Raw genomic sequence first — 14789 nt, 5'->3', positions numbered from 1 at the left:
AAGTCATATATATCCACTTTTGAAAAGTCAAAGAGGTGCTAGCTTGGCACCCTAGTATTGGCCCTTCTTCAGACGCTTATATCTTTTTATCCGGATGTTGTATGAATGAACAGTTAATAGTATTGGAAACTAAATTCCAAGACCTTTAATTTAGTATATAATATTTCCCAAAAAGACCTCATAAAGCACACGAAATGTATTGCTCAAAAAGCTTCGTTACAAGGCAAATCCTTAGTCCGTTTTTCCGCAACTTAAATTCGATTTTTTCCAAACTTTATATTTTATATCCAAACATCATATATAGTCATATTATGACTTTACACTCATTTAAATCATGATTAACAAGTTTCATATTTATTATACGTTACATTGAGATGCACAGGATGTAACACTAACGAGATGGTATAATGATACGTACGTCGTATATATATCCACTTTTGAAAAGTCAAAGAGGTGCTAGCTTGGCACCCTAGCATTGGCCCTTCTTCGGACGCTTATATATTTTTATCAAGACATCGTATGAATGAACGGTTAGAAGTATTAGAAACTACATTTCAACACATTCAATTTAGTATATAATATGTCCCAAAAAGACCTCCTATAACACATGAAATATATTGCTCAAAAAGCTTCGTTACAAGAAAAATCCTTAGTCGGTTTTTCCGCAACTTAAATCCGATTTTCTCAAACTTTCTATTTTATATCCAAATATCATATATAGTCATATTATGACATTACACTCATTTAAATCATGATTAACAAGTATCATATTTATTATACGTTACCTTGGGACGCACAAGATGTAACACTGACGACAAAAGGAAAGAAACTCATCAGAAGTGAACTCACCGCCATTATTAGTTCGCAGCCGCCTTATTCTGAAATCAAGTTTGCCTTCAACTGTTTCTTTGAATCCACAAACTTATTGAAAACTTCTGACTTGTGCTTCACAAAATAAACCCAAGTGAATCTAGTAAATAATCAATTAAATTAGCATATAAGAATAACTTGAGAATGAAGGAGTTTTCGTTGGCCCCATCAAGTCACTGTGAATAAGTTCTAGTGGGGCATTTCACCTTGACAAAGATCTTTCAAATAGAAGACGATGTGTCTTTCCACATTGACATCCTTCACAAACCTCTCTTCTACCAAAATTTTTTAAGTTAGGCAATCCTTTTACTAGATTCAATTTTACTATAGCTTTTAATTTATCCATTCTAATATGTCCAAGTCTAGCATGCTAAAGATGCGTGTTATCATTACTGTTCATCTTCTCAATATATGAATTAGAGGCATATAAATTGTTAACTCTCTTACCAGAGTGAATAATATCTGCCTTGAGCACCTTGATATTTCGGAGGAACTTCACATCATGTGGGCCAAATAGAAAATAATTTCCAGTATCTACAACATTTGCAACTGAAAATAAATTTTTCTTCATACCTGGAACATGATAGACACTATTTAGAGTGATAGAGTCTTCTTGCTTCTCGTTGATTGCAACGATGCCTTACTTTTCCACTTGATGGACTCTATTATCTACTGTCACAATGACATCATGTCCATTGTATTCCCTAAAGGTGGAGAATTTGGATTGATCTCCAGTGAGATGGTGCCCATATCCTGAATCCACGATCAAGTTTCTTTCAAAATTTATGAAAGCCATGGCATTTATTGCTCGAGTCTCCGTTATAAAGCACTTTCCCCAGTCTTGATTTGAGCCATATTGTTCTCTTTAGCTCGACAATATCTTTTTATGTGTCCGACTTTGCCACAACGGTAACATTTTATTTGTTTTTTTATCGTTATTGGAAGACTCCCCCTTCTTTCCTAACGATCTTGAACCACTTGAGGATCGAGAGTACGGGCTATCTTTTGATTTTCCTTTAAAGTTCCTCTTATCATGTGACAAGAGCATTTTCTTCCCCTTCTTTGATAGATACACTAGCCTTCTATTTGGCTAGTAGCTCCCGACAACAAATTCTCAAAATCTTTCAAAGATGGTTGCTGAACCCATCCTTGAATCGATGTAACAAATAGAATATATTCTGGCTTTAAACCACGAATAATAATTCTCTTATTCGTGCTTCAGAGATAGCCTCGTATGGATTTAATATAGATATTTCTGAACATAAATTTTTAACCTTCAAAAAATACTTAGCGATAGAGAGATTACCTTGAGTGATTTAGCCAATTCACTCTCCAAATTCTGTAGCCGGGCTTCATCCTTCTTGTTGACCATCCGATCAAAGGTTCTCCATATTTCACGAGCTTATTTACACCTTATAATATGATCAAATAAATTAGAAGAGATAGACCTCTTTAGGATAAACTCCGCCTTAGCATTAATCTACTTCCACTTCTTACGCGCATTGCTATTTTTCGGTGCGTCAGCAGGAGGACTTATGTTATTCCCATTGACAACTTCCCACAAATTCTCACCAACAAGGTATGACTCTATAGAAGTCTTTCATACCTTGTAGTTGGACTGGTTCAATAACTCAATCCCAGTCCATTAGCATGACCACCCAAATCCATTTAGGAAAATCAGTTGAATCAACCACTAACCCGACTTTGCAAATATATCTAAAAGCTAATTATGACTCTGATACTATATAAAGAATAGTAGAAGAAAAGTATTATTTGGAGACCTTCTACTAGCCCAAGATCGTTAACTAAAATAGGAAGATTCAACTAAAGAAGAGGAAGCTTTGAAAAGAGAAGTAAAGTTTTGGAGAGCCGAACTTTGTTTGGGAAAGAAAGCTTTCTTGATTTTGTCTTAGTTACAAATGCCTAAGACTACTCCTATTTATACTTGTCTAGGGATAATTATAGATACAAAAATAATCTAGACAATTCTATCATCTTCTAGTAATATCTTCCTTAAATATCCAAGACTCTAGAATATCTAGATATTTCTTAAGCACACCAAATATCAAAGATATTACTCCATAACTTTCTAGAAATTTCTTCAAACTATCTATAATTTTTACTCTTCCAAAAAGTCAACTTTATATTTTCACAGGAGTTTTGAATTTGGGTTTTTTATTCTTAAAAAGTTCTATTTAATAAGATATTCAAACAATTGATTAATTAATTAAAAGAGTTTAGTAATTTTTGTCTAATGAAAAAGTTTAATATTAGAAGGTTAAAGTTATAAATATTTTAACTTTTTTACATTAGCAATTAATAAATAAAAAAAATGTTAAAAAATTAAAGTAAGGAAGGTATGCATAATATCGTGAACCACATGAAAGGTCAGTGTGATAAAGCAAAATTTGAAGGAGGTCTCTGAAATTATCCGTTTAAAATATATTTATTTTTTAATAAAGTAAAATATTTATTACTACATGAATGATTATTTTTATTAATTAATTAACCAAATGGAATAAAAAAAATTACACAAATGCAAAAAGAGGTCATACATTCTATTACCCCGTCTATTGTTTTTACACATGAAAATTTACTTTTACACATAAAATATCTAAAAAAGACAATTTCTTAATTTCAATATTATAAAAGTCATAGAAGCAGTTCGGCAACCAGCAACAAAGAAAGTGTCGAACGCCTAAAGACGAATTTAGTATTTAATAGCCTAGACTCTTGTACCATATGATCCAGTAAGAAAAAGGCACAATATGGTCCCTAAATTATTTTAACCGTTTTATAGCCCCTTCAAATTATCACCTTAGCATATTTAACCCTGATATTACCAGAACAAGTAACAACTTTATCTTTGTTAATGTTTGGCCGAAACTCGTATGATTAAAAGGCGAGAGTAACATCATCCAAAAGCTCGACTCATTTGTTCCAAATCAAAATTTATAGTTTCAAGAACACGCTTTCAATACGCGTGTAGTGAAATGTTCTAATTCCGGTTTCTATTAATTTTGCCATTAGGACAATTAAGCTAAAAACAAGATATTGTTCGTGCTGGTATGATGATTTCCCTTGGAAATTTCAGTAGCATGCCCCTACCCTCCACTACGCCGCACCATCTTGCATTTTGGTAGTAAACCTTGCGAACCATTTCGACCATCTAATCCAATTAAACAAACCAATAATTTCTATTTAGTGCTCATTATATGGTTGTAAATCCGGAGACAACTCATCATTCTTAATTGTTAGTCCCGCCAATATTGTTGTATTTGTAAATAATAATTCTGCAAAATATAAGTTATCGTAATGAAACAGTAATTAATTCGAGCCCACTGAATTCACAGTGTTTCCTTAAGGAATTTAATCCCCTCCTAGTACCCAAGGTAATGGATTATTTCCTCCCAGGATAGAACGAATCACACACTGGTGTAGCGGTACTTCAAACCCCAGTGTTTCAGCGAACACAAAGTTCGGTAGCAAATCACACTTACAGTTGCTTTGTTTGAAGTTAAAACAATGCAGAACGAAGGAGTAGAAACTCAGAAAATCGTATGGAAATGCTGAGAGGAAGGAGTGCAATGTATAGCCAAATCTGTTGAGCGATTTCAGTTTTGTGTCTTGTGTGTTGTTGTTTCTTTCTTCAACAGCTGCTGCACATATATATAGCAGCCAGTGTTGAAGAAGAACAATCGTCCACCCTCCATGATGGAGCAAGCATTAGCTTGTTTGTGGAGCAAGCACATTCATGGTGGGAAGAGCATTAGGCGGCTGCCTTGTGGTCAATACACAGATTGAAAAATATCCGTTATAAATGCGGATAATCTTACGTTAATATTTACTATTAACAAATAAATTTGGTCCAACAAATTAATCAATCAATCGATCATTTGACCAAATCCAAATCCAAATCCAAATCCAAATCCGAAGCCGTAGCCGTAGCTGTAGCCGTAGCCGTAGCCGAAGCCGAAGCCGAGCCGAGCGAGCGACGACGACGACGGCGCGAGGCTTGCTTTCTTCTTAACTCTTTAAGAGTTACAAGAAGAGCAATTATATATATACCCACCAAAAATCTTTTTCTCTTCCAATATGGGACAATGTCTCATTGTCAAGAGGGGAAAACTTAAAATTTTTATTTTTTCTCCATTTCCCATTCACCCTCATTTTAAGACTATTTTATCTTAAAAACAAAAAAACCTCAACAATCCCCCACATGAATGGGGAATGGATATATCACGGAAGTATGCATGGAAAAACTGTGTGATTTACAAGCAAGGATTAATCGCATCTGGATAAGTAGGTTTCCCTTTGAACTTTTCGTAGTAAACTTATGTCGGATATACTCGGTCAATCGGTAGATTTGATATCTTTGAACCGTCGATCTTTGGTGTATACCTAGACAACCATAAGTCACACAATCAACCCTTAACCGTTCTTTGGTTCTCATTGTTGTGTTCGTTTCAGCCATGAACACCGCCTGGTTTCATAAGTGCGTAGAGAACTGGCCTTACAAAGTTCTCCTTGAAGCGGCTAACACTTCACACTTACATAGGTGATTCCTAAACGTGTCATCCTGTAGATACACTATTTGATATACCCCGTATCAAATTTAGAAATCATTAAAAAGCCTTAATGCTTTATCCTTGGTACTGAACATTGTCTCATCACGAGAACGGACTAAAATTTTATTTGACAATGTTGAACCGTCATTAATGACTTTGTTTGATCTCCTTGAACCTAGATCTTGGGATCTCCAGTCTTCTAGGTAGAGTTACCGCCACAATGACTTGTTCTCGGCCATAGCCCCATTCCCCTTGATGATTTCTCAACTACCTCTCTAGTTAGGCCTTTTGTAAGTGGATCCGACACATTATCACTTGACTTTACATAGTCAATCGTGATAATTCCTCTAGAGAGTAATTGCCTAACGGTTTTATGTCTTCGTCGTATATGACGAGATTTACCGTTATACATAACGCTCCCAGCCCTTCCAATTGCCACTTGACTATCACAATGTATGCATATTGGTGCCAACGGTTTGGGCCAAAATGGAATGTCTTCCAAAAAATTCCGGAGCCATTCAGCTTCTTCACCAGCTTTATCTAAGGCTATGAATTCAGCCTCCATTGTAGAGCGGGCAATACATGTTTGTTTGGACGACTTCCAAGATACCGCTCCTCCACCAATAGTGAATACATATCCACTCGTGGACTTAGAATCAGTTGAACCGGTGATCCAATTTGTATCACAGTATCCTTCAATCACCGCAGGGAATTTACTGTAGTGCAAGTCAAAGTTCTGGGCATGTTCTAAATATCCCAAAACTCATTTCATTGCCATCCAATGAGATTGGCCTGGATTGCTCGTATATCGACTCAGTTTACTTATAGCACAAGCTATATCTGGTCGTGTACAATTCATGATATACATTAAGCATCCCAACACACGAGCATAATCCAATTGTGATATGCTTTGGCCTTTATTCTTTGCTAATGCAAGATTCACGTCAATTGGAGTCTTTGCAACTTTAAAGCCCAAGTGCTTGAATTTTTCAAGTACTGTCTTAATATAATGAGATTGTGACAATGCCAGACCTTGAGGAGTCTTATGGATCTTAATTCCCAGAATTAAATCAGCAACTCCCAAGTCTTTCATATCAAACTTGCTATTGAGCATACGCTTAGTAGCATTTATGTTGGCAATGTCATTACTCATTATCAGCATATCATCCACATATAGGCAAACAATGACTATGTGATTTGGAACATTTTTAATGTATACACATTTATCACATTCATTTATCTTAAAACCATTTGACAACATTGTTTGGTCAAATTTCGCATGTCATTGTTTGGGTGCTTGTTTTAGACCGTAAAGAGACTTAACAAGTCTACATACCTTCTTTTCTTTACCTGAAACCACAAACCCTTCAGGTTGTTCCATGTAAATTTCTTCCTCCAACTCTCCATTTAAGAAGGCCGTCTTAACATCCATTTGATGAATTTCAAGACCATACACTGCAGCTAATGCTACTAACATCCGTATGGACGTAATTCTTGTAACTGGAGAGTATGTATCAAAGTAGTCTAGACCTTCTCGTTGTCTATACCCTTTGACTACGAGTCTTGCCTTGAATTTATCAATAGTGCCATCATCTTTGATTTTTCTCTTAAAAATCCATTTAGAACCCAAAGGTTTATTTCCAGGAGGAAGATCAACCAATTCCCATGTATGGTTGTTCAATATGGATTCTATTTCACTATTGACTGCCTCTTTCCAAAACAATGATTCCGAAGAAGTCATAGCTTCTTTAAATGTTTGAGGCTCATTCTCCAATAAGAAAGTCACAAAATCTGGTCCAAATGAAGTAGACGTTCTTTGACGTTTACTACGTCTTGGATCCTCCTGATTACATGTACTTTCTTTTGTTTCTTCCCGAGGTCGTTTAGATTCTTCACCAAACGACTCACATTCCTTTTTATACAGATATATATTTTCAAAGAACTCAGCATTATCTGATTCTATAACCGTATTATTATGAATGTCGGGATTTTCTGATTTATGAGCTAGAAATCGATATGCTTTACTATTTGTCGCATATCCTATGAAAACACAATCAACGATTTTCGGTCCTATCTTTACCCTTTTGGGTTTAGGAACTTGCACTTTTGCCAAACACCCCCACACTTTAAAATAATTCAAGTTGGGCTTCCTTCCTTTCCATTTTTCGTATGGAATGGATTGTGTTTTACTATGGGGCACTCGATTTAATATTCGATTAGCCGTAAGAATGGCTTCCCCCCACAAGTTCTGTGGCAAACCAGAACTTATCAACAACGCATTCATCATCTCCTTTAATGTGCGATTCTTTCTTTTCGCAATTCCATTAGATTGGGGCGTGTAAGGGGCTGTTGTTTGATGAATAATTCCATATTCTAAACATATTTCTTCAAAAGGAGATTCATATTCACCACCCCTATCACTTCTTATCATTTTTACTTTCTTATTAAGTTGCGTTTCAACTTCATTTTTGTATTGCCTGAATGCGTCTATTGCTTCATCTTTACTATTCAGTAAGTAAACATAGCAATATCGAGTACCATCGTCAATAAAAGTTATGAAATACTTCTTTCCACCGCGAGATGGTATTGACTTCATGTCACAAATATCTGTGTGAATTAAGTCTAAAGGATTTGAATTCCTTTCAACTGACTTATAAGGATGTTTAACATACTTAGATTTCACACATGTTTGACATTTTGATTTTTCGCATTCAAACTTAGGCAGTACTTCCAAGTTAATCATTTTCCGCAAGGTTTTATAATTGACATGACCCAAACGTATATGCCATAAATCATTTGACTCAAGTAAGTAAGAAGAAGCTGAAATATTATTATTATTTTCCACAACCATTACATTTAGATTGAAAAGGCCCTCGGTGAGGTAACCTTTTCCTACAAATATTTCATTCTTACTTATGACAACCTTGTTGGACACAAAAACGCACTTAAAACCGTGCTTAACAAGAAGTCCAGTAGAGACTAAATTCTTTCTCATTTCGGGAACATGAAGGACATTGTTCAAAGTCATGATCTTGCCAGAAGTCATTTTCAGAAATATCTTCCCATATCCTTCAACTTTTGCTGTTGAAGCATTTCCCATATAAACTGTCTCTCCGGGTCCAGCAGGAGCATAAGTAGCAAAAGCTTCTCTAACTGCACAAACATGGCGAGTGGCTCCTGAATCAAACCACCACAGTTTAGGATTTCCCACCAAGTTACATTCAGAAAGCATGGCACACAAGTTATCAACATCATCATGGTTTACTACCATGTTTGCTTGACCCCTTTTCTTGTCTTTCTTTGGAGCACGACACTCCGTAGATTTGTGTTCGATTTTCCCACAGTTGTAGCAGTTTTCACTGAACCGCTTCTTGCTTGGGTTGTATTTCGGACCAGAAGCCTTCTTCCTCTTTTTGTTATCTTCAACAATATTTTCTCCCATTATTGTTGAATTTCCACGGCCTCTCCTTTCAGCAGCTTTATTGTCCTCTTCGATTCTCAACCGAACAATGAGATCTTCAAGGGACATTTCCTTTCGTTTGTGTTTCAAATAATTTTTGAAGTCCTTCCACAACGGAGGCAACTTCTCAATCATTGCTGCTACTTGGAATGCTTCATTGATGACAAGACCTTCAGCAAGTAGATCATGAATAATCACTTGCAATTCCTGGACTTGGGTAATAACAGACTTGCTATCTACCATTTTGTAGTCCAAAAATTTTGCGGCAACGAATTTCTTCATCCCGGCATCTTCAGTTTTATATTTCTTTTCAAACGCATTCCACAATTCTTTTTACGTCTCCACGCGACTGTATACATTATACAGATTATCATCCAGTCCGCTAAGAATATAATTCTTGCATAAAAAATCAGAATGCTTCCACGCTTCAATCACGATAAAGCGTTCATTCTCTGGAGTTTTATCTGGCAGATCAGGAACATCTTCCTTGATGAACTTCTGTAGACATAACGTAGTTAAGTAGAAGAACATCTTCTGCTGCCAGCGCTTGAAATCAATCCCGAAAAATTTTTCGGGTTTTTCTGCCGGTGCCAACGTCGGTGTTCGGCTTGTCGATGCGTTGGCAGTCACCGTCGGAACAGCTTGGTTTTCGCTTTCAGTCGTCATTTTTTTTTTCTGTAAAAGAATGACACAAACAAACGTTTAATAAATGTTTTCAAACTGGAGTAAAATTCACGTAGATTTTAATCTCCAACAAAACACCACGAAGGCTTTACTCTCCAAAACGGGAGTACACAAAACCACAAAAGTTTTAGTTTGCAGAATAATAAGAATAACACAAATACAGAAATAAATGTTAAATTCCTTAAGATTGTTAGTCCCGCCAATATTGCTGTATTTGTAAATAATAATTCTGCAAAATATAAGTTATCGTAATGAAACAGTAATTAATTCGAGCCCACTGAATTCACAGTGTTTCCTTAAGGAATTTAATCCCCTCCTAGTACCTAAGGTAATGGATTATTTCCTCCCAGGATAGAACGAATTACACACTGGTGTAGTGGTACTTCAAACCCCAGTGTTTCAGCGAACACAAAGTTCGGTAGCAAATCACACTTACAGTTGCTTTGTTTGAAGTTAAAACAATGCAGAACGAAGGAGTAGAAATTCAAAAAATCGTATGGAAATGCTGAGAGAAAGGAGTGCAATGTATAGCCAAATCTGTTGAGCGATTTTAGTTTTGTGTCTTGTGTGTTGTGTGTTTCTTTCTTCAACAGCCGCTGCACATATATATAGCAGCCAGTGTTGAAGAAGAACAATCGTCCACCCTCCATGGTGGAGCAAGCATTAGCTTGTTTGTGGAGCAAGCACATTCATGGTGGGAAGATCATTAGGCGGCTGCCTTGTGGTCAATACACGGATTGGAAAATATCCGTTACAAATGCGGATAATCTTACGTTAATATTTACTATTAACAAATAAATTTGATCCAAAAAATTAATCAATCAATCATTTGACCAAATCCGAATCCGAAGCCGAGCCGAGCTACAACGACGACGACGACGGCGCGATGCTTGCTTTCTTCTTAACTCTTTAAGAGCTACAAGAAAAGCAATTATATATATACCCACCAAAAATCTTTTCCTCTTCCAATATGGGACAATGTCTCATTGTCAAGAGGGGAAAACTTAAAATTTTACTCAAAAATTTCATTTTCCCTCCATTTCCCATTCACCCTCATTTTAAGACTATTTCATCTTAAAAACAAAAAAACCTCAACATTAATTGCTTCGATATAATGTGGGAGCTGCGGATTGTTGATACACTGAGTTGGAATACCATGAAAAGAAATGTAAGAACGGTGCTGGCAGCTAGAGAAGCTCAACCACAACATGATAGCGAGACGCAACAACAACAACAAAAAACCCAGTGTAGTCCCACAAATGAGCTCTGGGGAGGGTAGAGTATACGCAGACCTTACCCCTGCCTTTAAAAAGACAGAGAGACGGTTTCCGGAAGACCCTCGGCTCAAGAAGGAAAAAGGGAAGGGGATAGCTGGACGCAAGAAACTACAAATTCATCCGCAATCAATTATACGCTTATGCGCTATCTACTTGAGTTAAACAGATAGTCATCATAAACAAAAATATGACATACTCAAAATTTCCTCATGCATAATCGCAAAGGGTCCAACCAAGAAAACATCATCACTCCTAAATTCTTTGACTTGAAAGGTGAATAGAAGCTTTCTGTCACTGTGTGAACCTTGTCATGATAATCTCAAACCAAGTGGAGCCTAAATAATTTAAAGAAAAAGTACAAATTGGTCTTACTGGATGGAAAACTAACCCATGGTCACAAAATATACGATAGCTTTTTCAGCTCATAACCTGTCAAATCTATATAACATTGTGCATCAATCTTAAGATGTCAGTTCAACCAAATAGCTCTAGAAGGTCCTAGGAACCTCAAGGTCTCCTTTATTCGAAATAGAAAAGATAGCCTCTGAGCTGGTTAGCGCTTGCTTAGTAACCATGAACCTCCCAACCTGATGCATCACCAAATGTAGATTCTGTTACAAAATCATGACTTGTAAGCTCCCAAACCTTGTCGCAAAGATACAATCAAGGAATCTGTATAAGCACGTAAAGAAAATGTAAGCACTAGCCGTTAGTGCTTCCAAGTCATTTCATCTTTAAACTCATAAAGGAAATGAATGATACAAGAAAAAGTCACCGGCCAATGAATCAGGTTGCAATATATCAAAAGTCATCTACAAATGCAACAAAGAAAGGGCACCCCTTCCTATGTCCCAGAACAAAAGCAAAAAAAGAAAAAATCTGTGTTATCTCATCTCCACATATAGGGAAGAAGGTTACACAAATCCCATCTCAAACAGTTTGATAGATGAAGGTTAAACCTCCAAGAGACTATATCTTAGTAGTAAGAATCTAATGCATGCAGGTTAATAGAAGTTATTCACAACAAGTAGATATCTACATGACTAATTATATGATGTAATTGTTACGAAAACCTTCAACAGTGTGTTCTTCAAAAGAAAAGATAAATATGACCATCTTTGACCAAATCAAATTAGATAGATATTGATGATCCAATAGTAAAGATCAGCTACACACTGAGTAAAACTAATGGAATGGGAAGTAGAATTTCCTTTGGTTCCAAAATATCAAACAACGGAAGATGCACAGTGAAGTGATTACCCACTTAAATTCTTCCACTTGGAACTCTGAGAATATTTCCCCCATTCACTTTTGTTCTGCCAGTCCCATTCAACTATTTCCCCCTAAAACTAATTAGAGAATCCCTAGGTAATGAAAGACTTTGCATTGCCTTCAAGATAAGCTTGAGGAACATGCAATAGAGCTTTAGACCAAAGGGGAGCACTGGCGCAATGATAAGAGTTGTTGCCATGTGAAAAAGAGGTCAAGGGTACAAGCTGCGGAAACAACACATTTGTAGAAATGCAAGTTAAAGGAAGCTTAAAATAACCCCAATGTGCTCCTGTCTTTCCCCAGATGCATTGCAGGAGTTTAGTGCACCAGACTGCACTTTTATTTAAAAAGAGCTTCAATCCACCCAAGCTTTGTAATCAGCCTTTTAGACTTTGAGAGAGACTACAGAAAATCCAACTGTCCTCCATCAGGCAGCATATCATGCCAAGGACGATCCACACTTCATGCATAACGTATTAAAAAGAAAAGAAGATTACAACTCTAGTAAACTCAACTTTCTCCCACCCTGATAACAATAAATTTGTACCTAAAGCGAGGAATCATATCGTAAACAAAGATTCAGCATTAGTACAAACCAACTTATGCTTCCACACAGGTTTTTACCAGATTTTTAAACTAATTCATTAGATTCTAAAGATTGCTAAAAGTACAGGGAATCCACTCAGTGCGCTCACCCGCTCAGTATATTTTGCTCATGGGCCGATATTAAGATATTGAATAGACATGCTTCAAAATTGTTAATACAAAAAAAAATAAAAAAATAAAAAAATTGCATCAACTGACCAAATAGTGAGAAAACAGAATTATGTAGCATATGAAAGCAGGAAATACAACAATATCATACGTTCTGCAAAACAATTATCATGCGTTCCTATAATTGTAGGATAACCGAAAATCTTTGATTTCATAGTCTCTATATCACAGCAACACAAAACATTGAGAAATATTGTGCATCTATCCAGCTTGGCTCGTTCTCTATTATTAAGAATTGCATTCCACTGATTCAAATTCATTAGCAGCTTTTTAATTTAGAATGACATGAACAATTACCTCACTCCATAGTGACTTTAGCTCCAACCCCTTTCATCTTCTCCATGATTTTCTCAGCCTCCTCTTTTGTAACGCCTTTCTTCAACACAGTCGGAGCCTTTTCCACCAAATCCTTAGCCTCTTTGAGTCCCAGATCAGTAAAAGACCTTACTTCCTTAATAATCTTGATTTTTGCCCCGGCATCAAATCCCCCTTCAAGTTTCAATTCAAACACAGTCTTCTCCGCCTTCTCCTCTGCTTTCCCCGCAGCTGCCCCGCCCTTTCCTTTCATCCCTCCAGCACTAAATCCCATTCCGGGCATCATCATTGCCATTACAGGCATCTCTTCAATACCCATTTTCTTCCTCAAAACCTCACCTAAATCTGATACTTCCAGCAACGTTAGACCCGAAATCTCATCGACTATCGCTGATACTCTCTCTGGTGGGGCCGGCTTTGATTCCTGAGCTGACGTTGTGAAATTTGAACTATAGAAATGGGTTTTGGAGATATTCTGAATCTTGGACTGAGGGAGTCGTCTATAGAGAGAATGCACATTAGGTGTTTGATGAAATGTGGAAATGGTTCTGGAACGGCGAGATAGAGAATGAGAGAGAAATCGATTGAAGCACCTCATGATTACAGAGCCTTAATATTGCATAAGAGCTATTTAAATTGTTTGGACTTTGTAAAGGTGCCGGAGACGGTGATTACGGCGGCGACCCAAATATGGGTTTAAGGGAAGTATGACGGTTCGGGAGGGGAGGTTTTAGGCCTACTTAGCATACAGAGTATTAACTTGGCCCCCTTAAGTTATGGAAATGTTATTTATGCCTTAAAAGTTTGAGAGTTTCCAGATTATAAAATTTCTGTTGTTTTTCTTTTGTGTGATTGTCTATTTTCAATGCTGCTTAGAAATAAGAAAGACATGGAACTTAACACCCAATAAATAATACCATAAAGGACAATTTTCAGATGTTCTTGAAATTTTGTAGATAGATTATCAAACTTTTTATGTTTTTCTTTTTCATAGTTGTTTATTTCCAATGCTGCTTAACAATATTGAAATATTACACTATTTTGATCCAATAGTTTAATGAATCATTTCGTATTCAACCTATTGGGTCAAGTTAATAAACGAGTCATAATTATAACAATTTTAAATTTGGGCGGATTATTAAAAGATGGGTTGATTTTGCAATATCAAACACAAAAGCAAGATATCCAAAGATGGCAGTCCCCTCTCATCACGCTTACTCAAATTAATGAGCTAGTTTCTTAGTAGGCGTTTGGACATAAGAATTGTAAAATTCGAAAAAATGGCGAAAAAAAATTTCAATTGAAAATGATATTTGAAATTTAGAGTTGTGTTTGGACATAAATTTCAGTTTGGGTTGTTTTTGAAGTTTTGTGAGTGATTTGAGTGAAAATTTTGAAAAATAACTTTTTAAATTTTTTTAAACTTTTCGAAAAATTTCCAAAATGCATGTTCAAGTGAAAATTGAAAATGTTATGAACAAACGCTGATTTCCAAAAAAAAAAAAGTGAAATATTTTTGGAAAAAACTTCCATCAAATTTTATTTCCAAACGGGCTCTTAGTCTATGCA

The 14789-nt window shown here is 36.2% G+C and overlaps 1 protein-coding gene across 4 annotated transcripts; it reads right to left on the bottom strand.

Moving 5' to 3' along the window:
• Positions 1 to 11032: 11032 nt before the first annotated feature.
• Positions 11033 to 14012, bottom strand: LOC104088315 (uncharacterized). 4 transcript variants are annotated; one of them, XM_009592970.4, is made up of 2 exons: positions 13203 to 14012; positions 11033 to 11531 (listed from the first exon to the last, which is right to left on the bottom strand). In XM_009592970.4, the coding sequence occupies exon 1, from the start codon at positions 13816 to 13818 to the stop codon at positions 13204 to 13206; it is 615 nt and encodes a 204-aa protein (XP_009591265.1). In that variant the 5' UTR covers positions 13819 to 14012; the 3' UTR covers positions 11033 to 11531; position 13203. The 4 variants fall into 4 exon arrangements, with proteins under 4 accessions (XP_009591265.1, XP_009591266.1, XP_009591267.1 ...); XM_009592971.4 differs by having other exon boundaries at positions 11033 to 11470; positions 13203 to 13986; XM_009592972.4 differs by having other exon boundaries at positions 11033 to 11446; positions 13203 to 13986.
• Between the last annotated feature and the right edge of the window lie 777 nt (positions 14013 to 14789).

This window comes from Nicotiana tomentosiformis, chromosome 2 (genome assembly GCF_000390325.3).
Source record: "Nicotiana tomentosiformis chromosome 2, ASM39032v3, whole genome shotgun sequence".
Lineage (NCBI taxonomy): Eukaryota > Viridiplantae > Streptophyta > Magnoliopsida > Solanales > Solanaceae > Nicotiana > Nicotiana tomentosiformis.
This window is presented reverse-complemented; position numbering and strand designations above follow the sequence as displayed.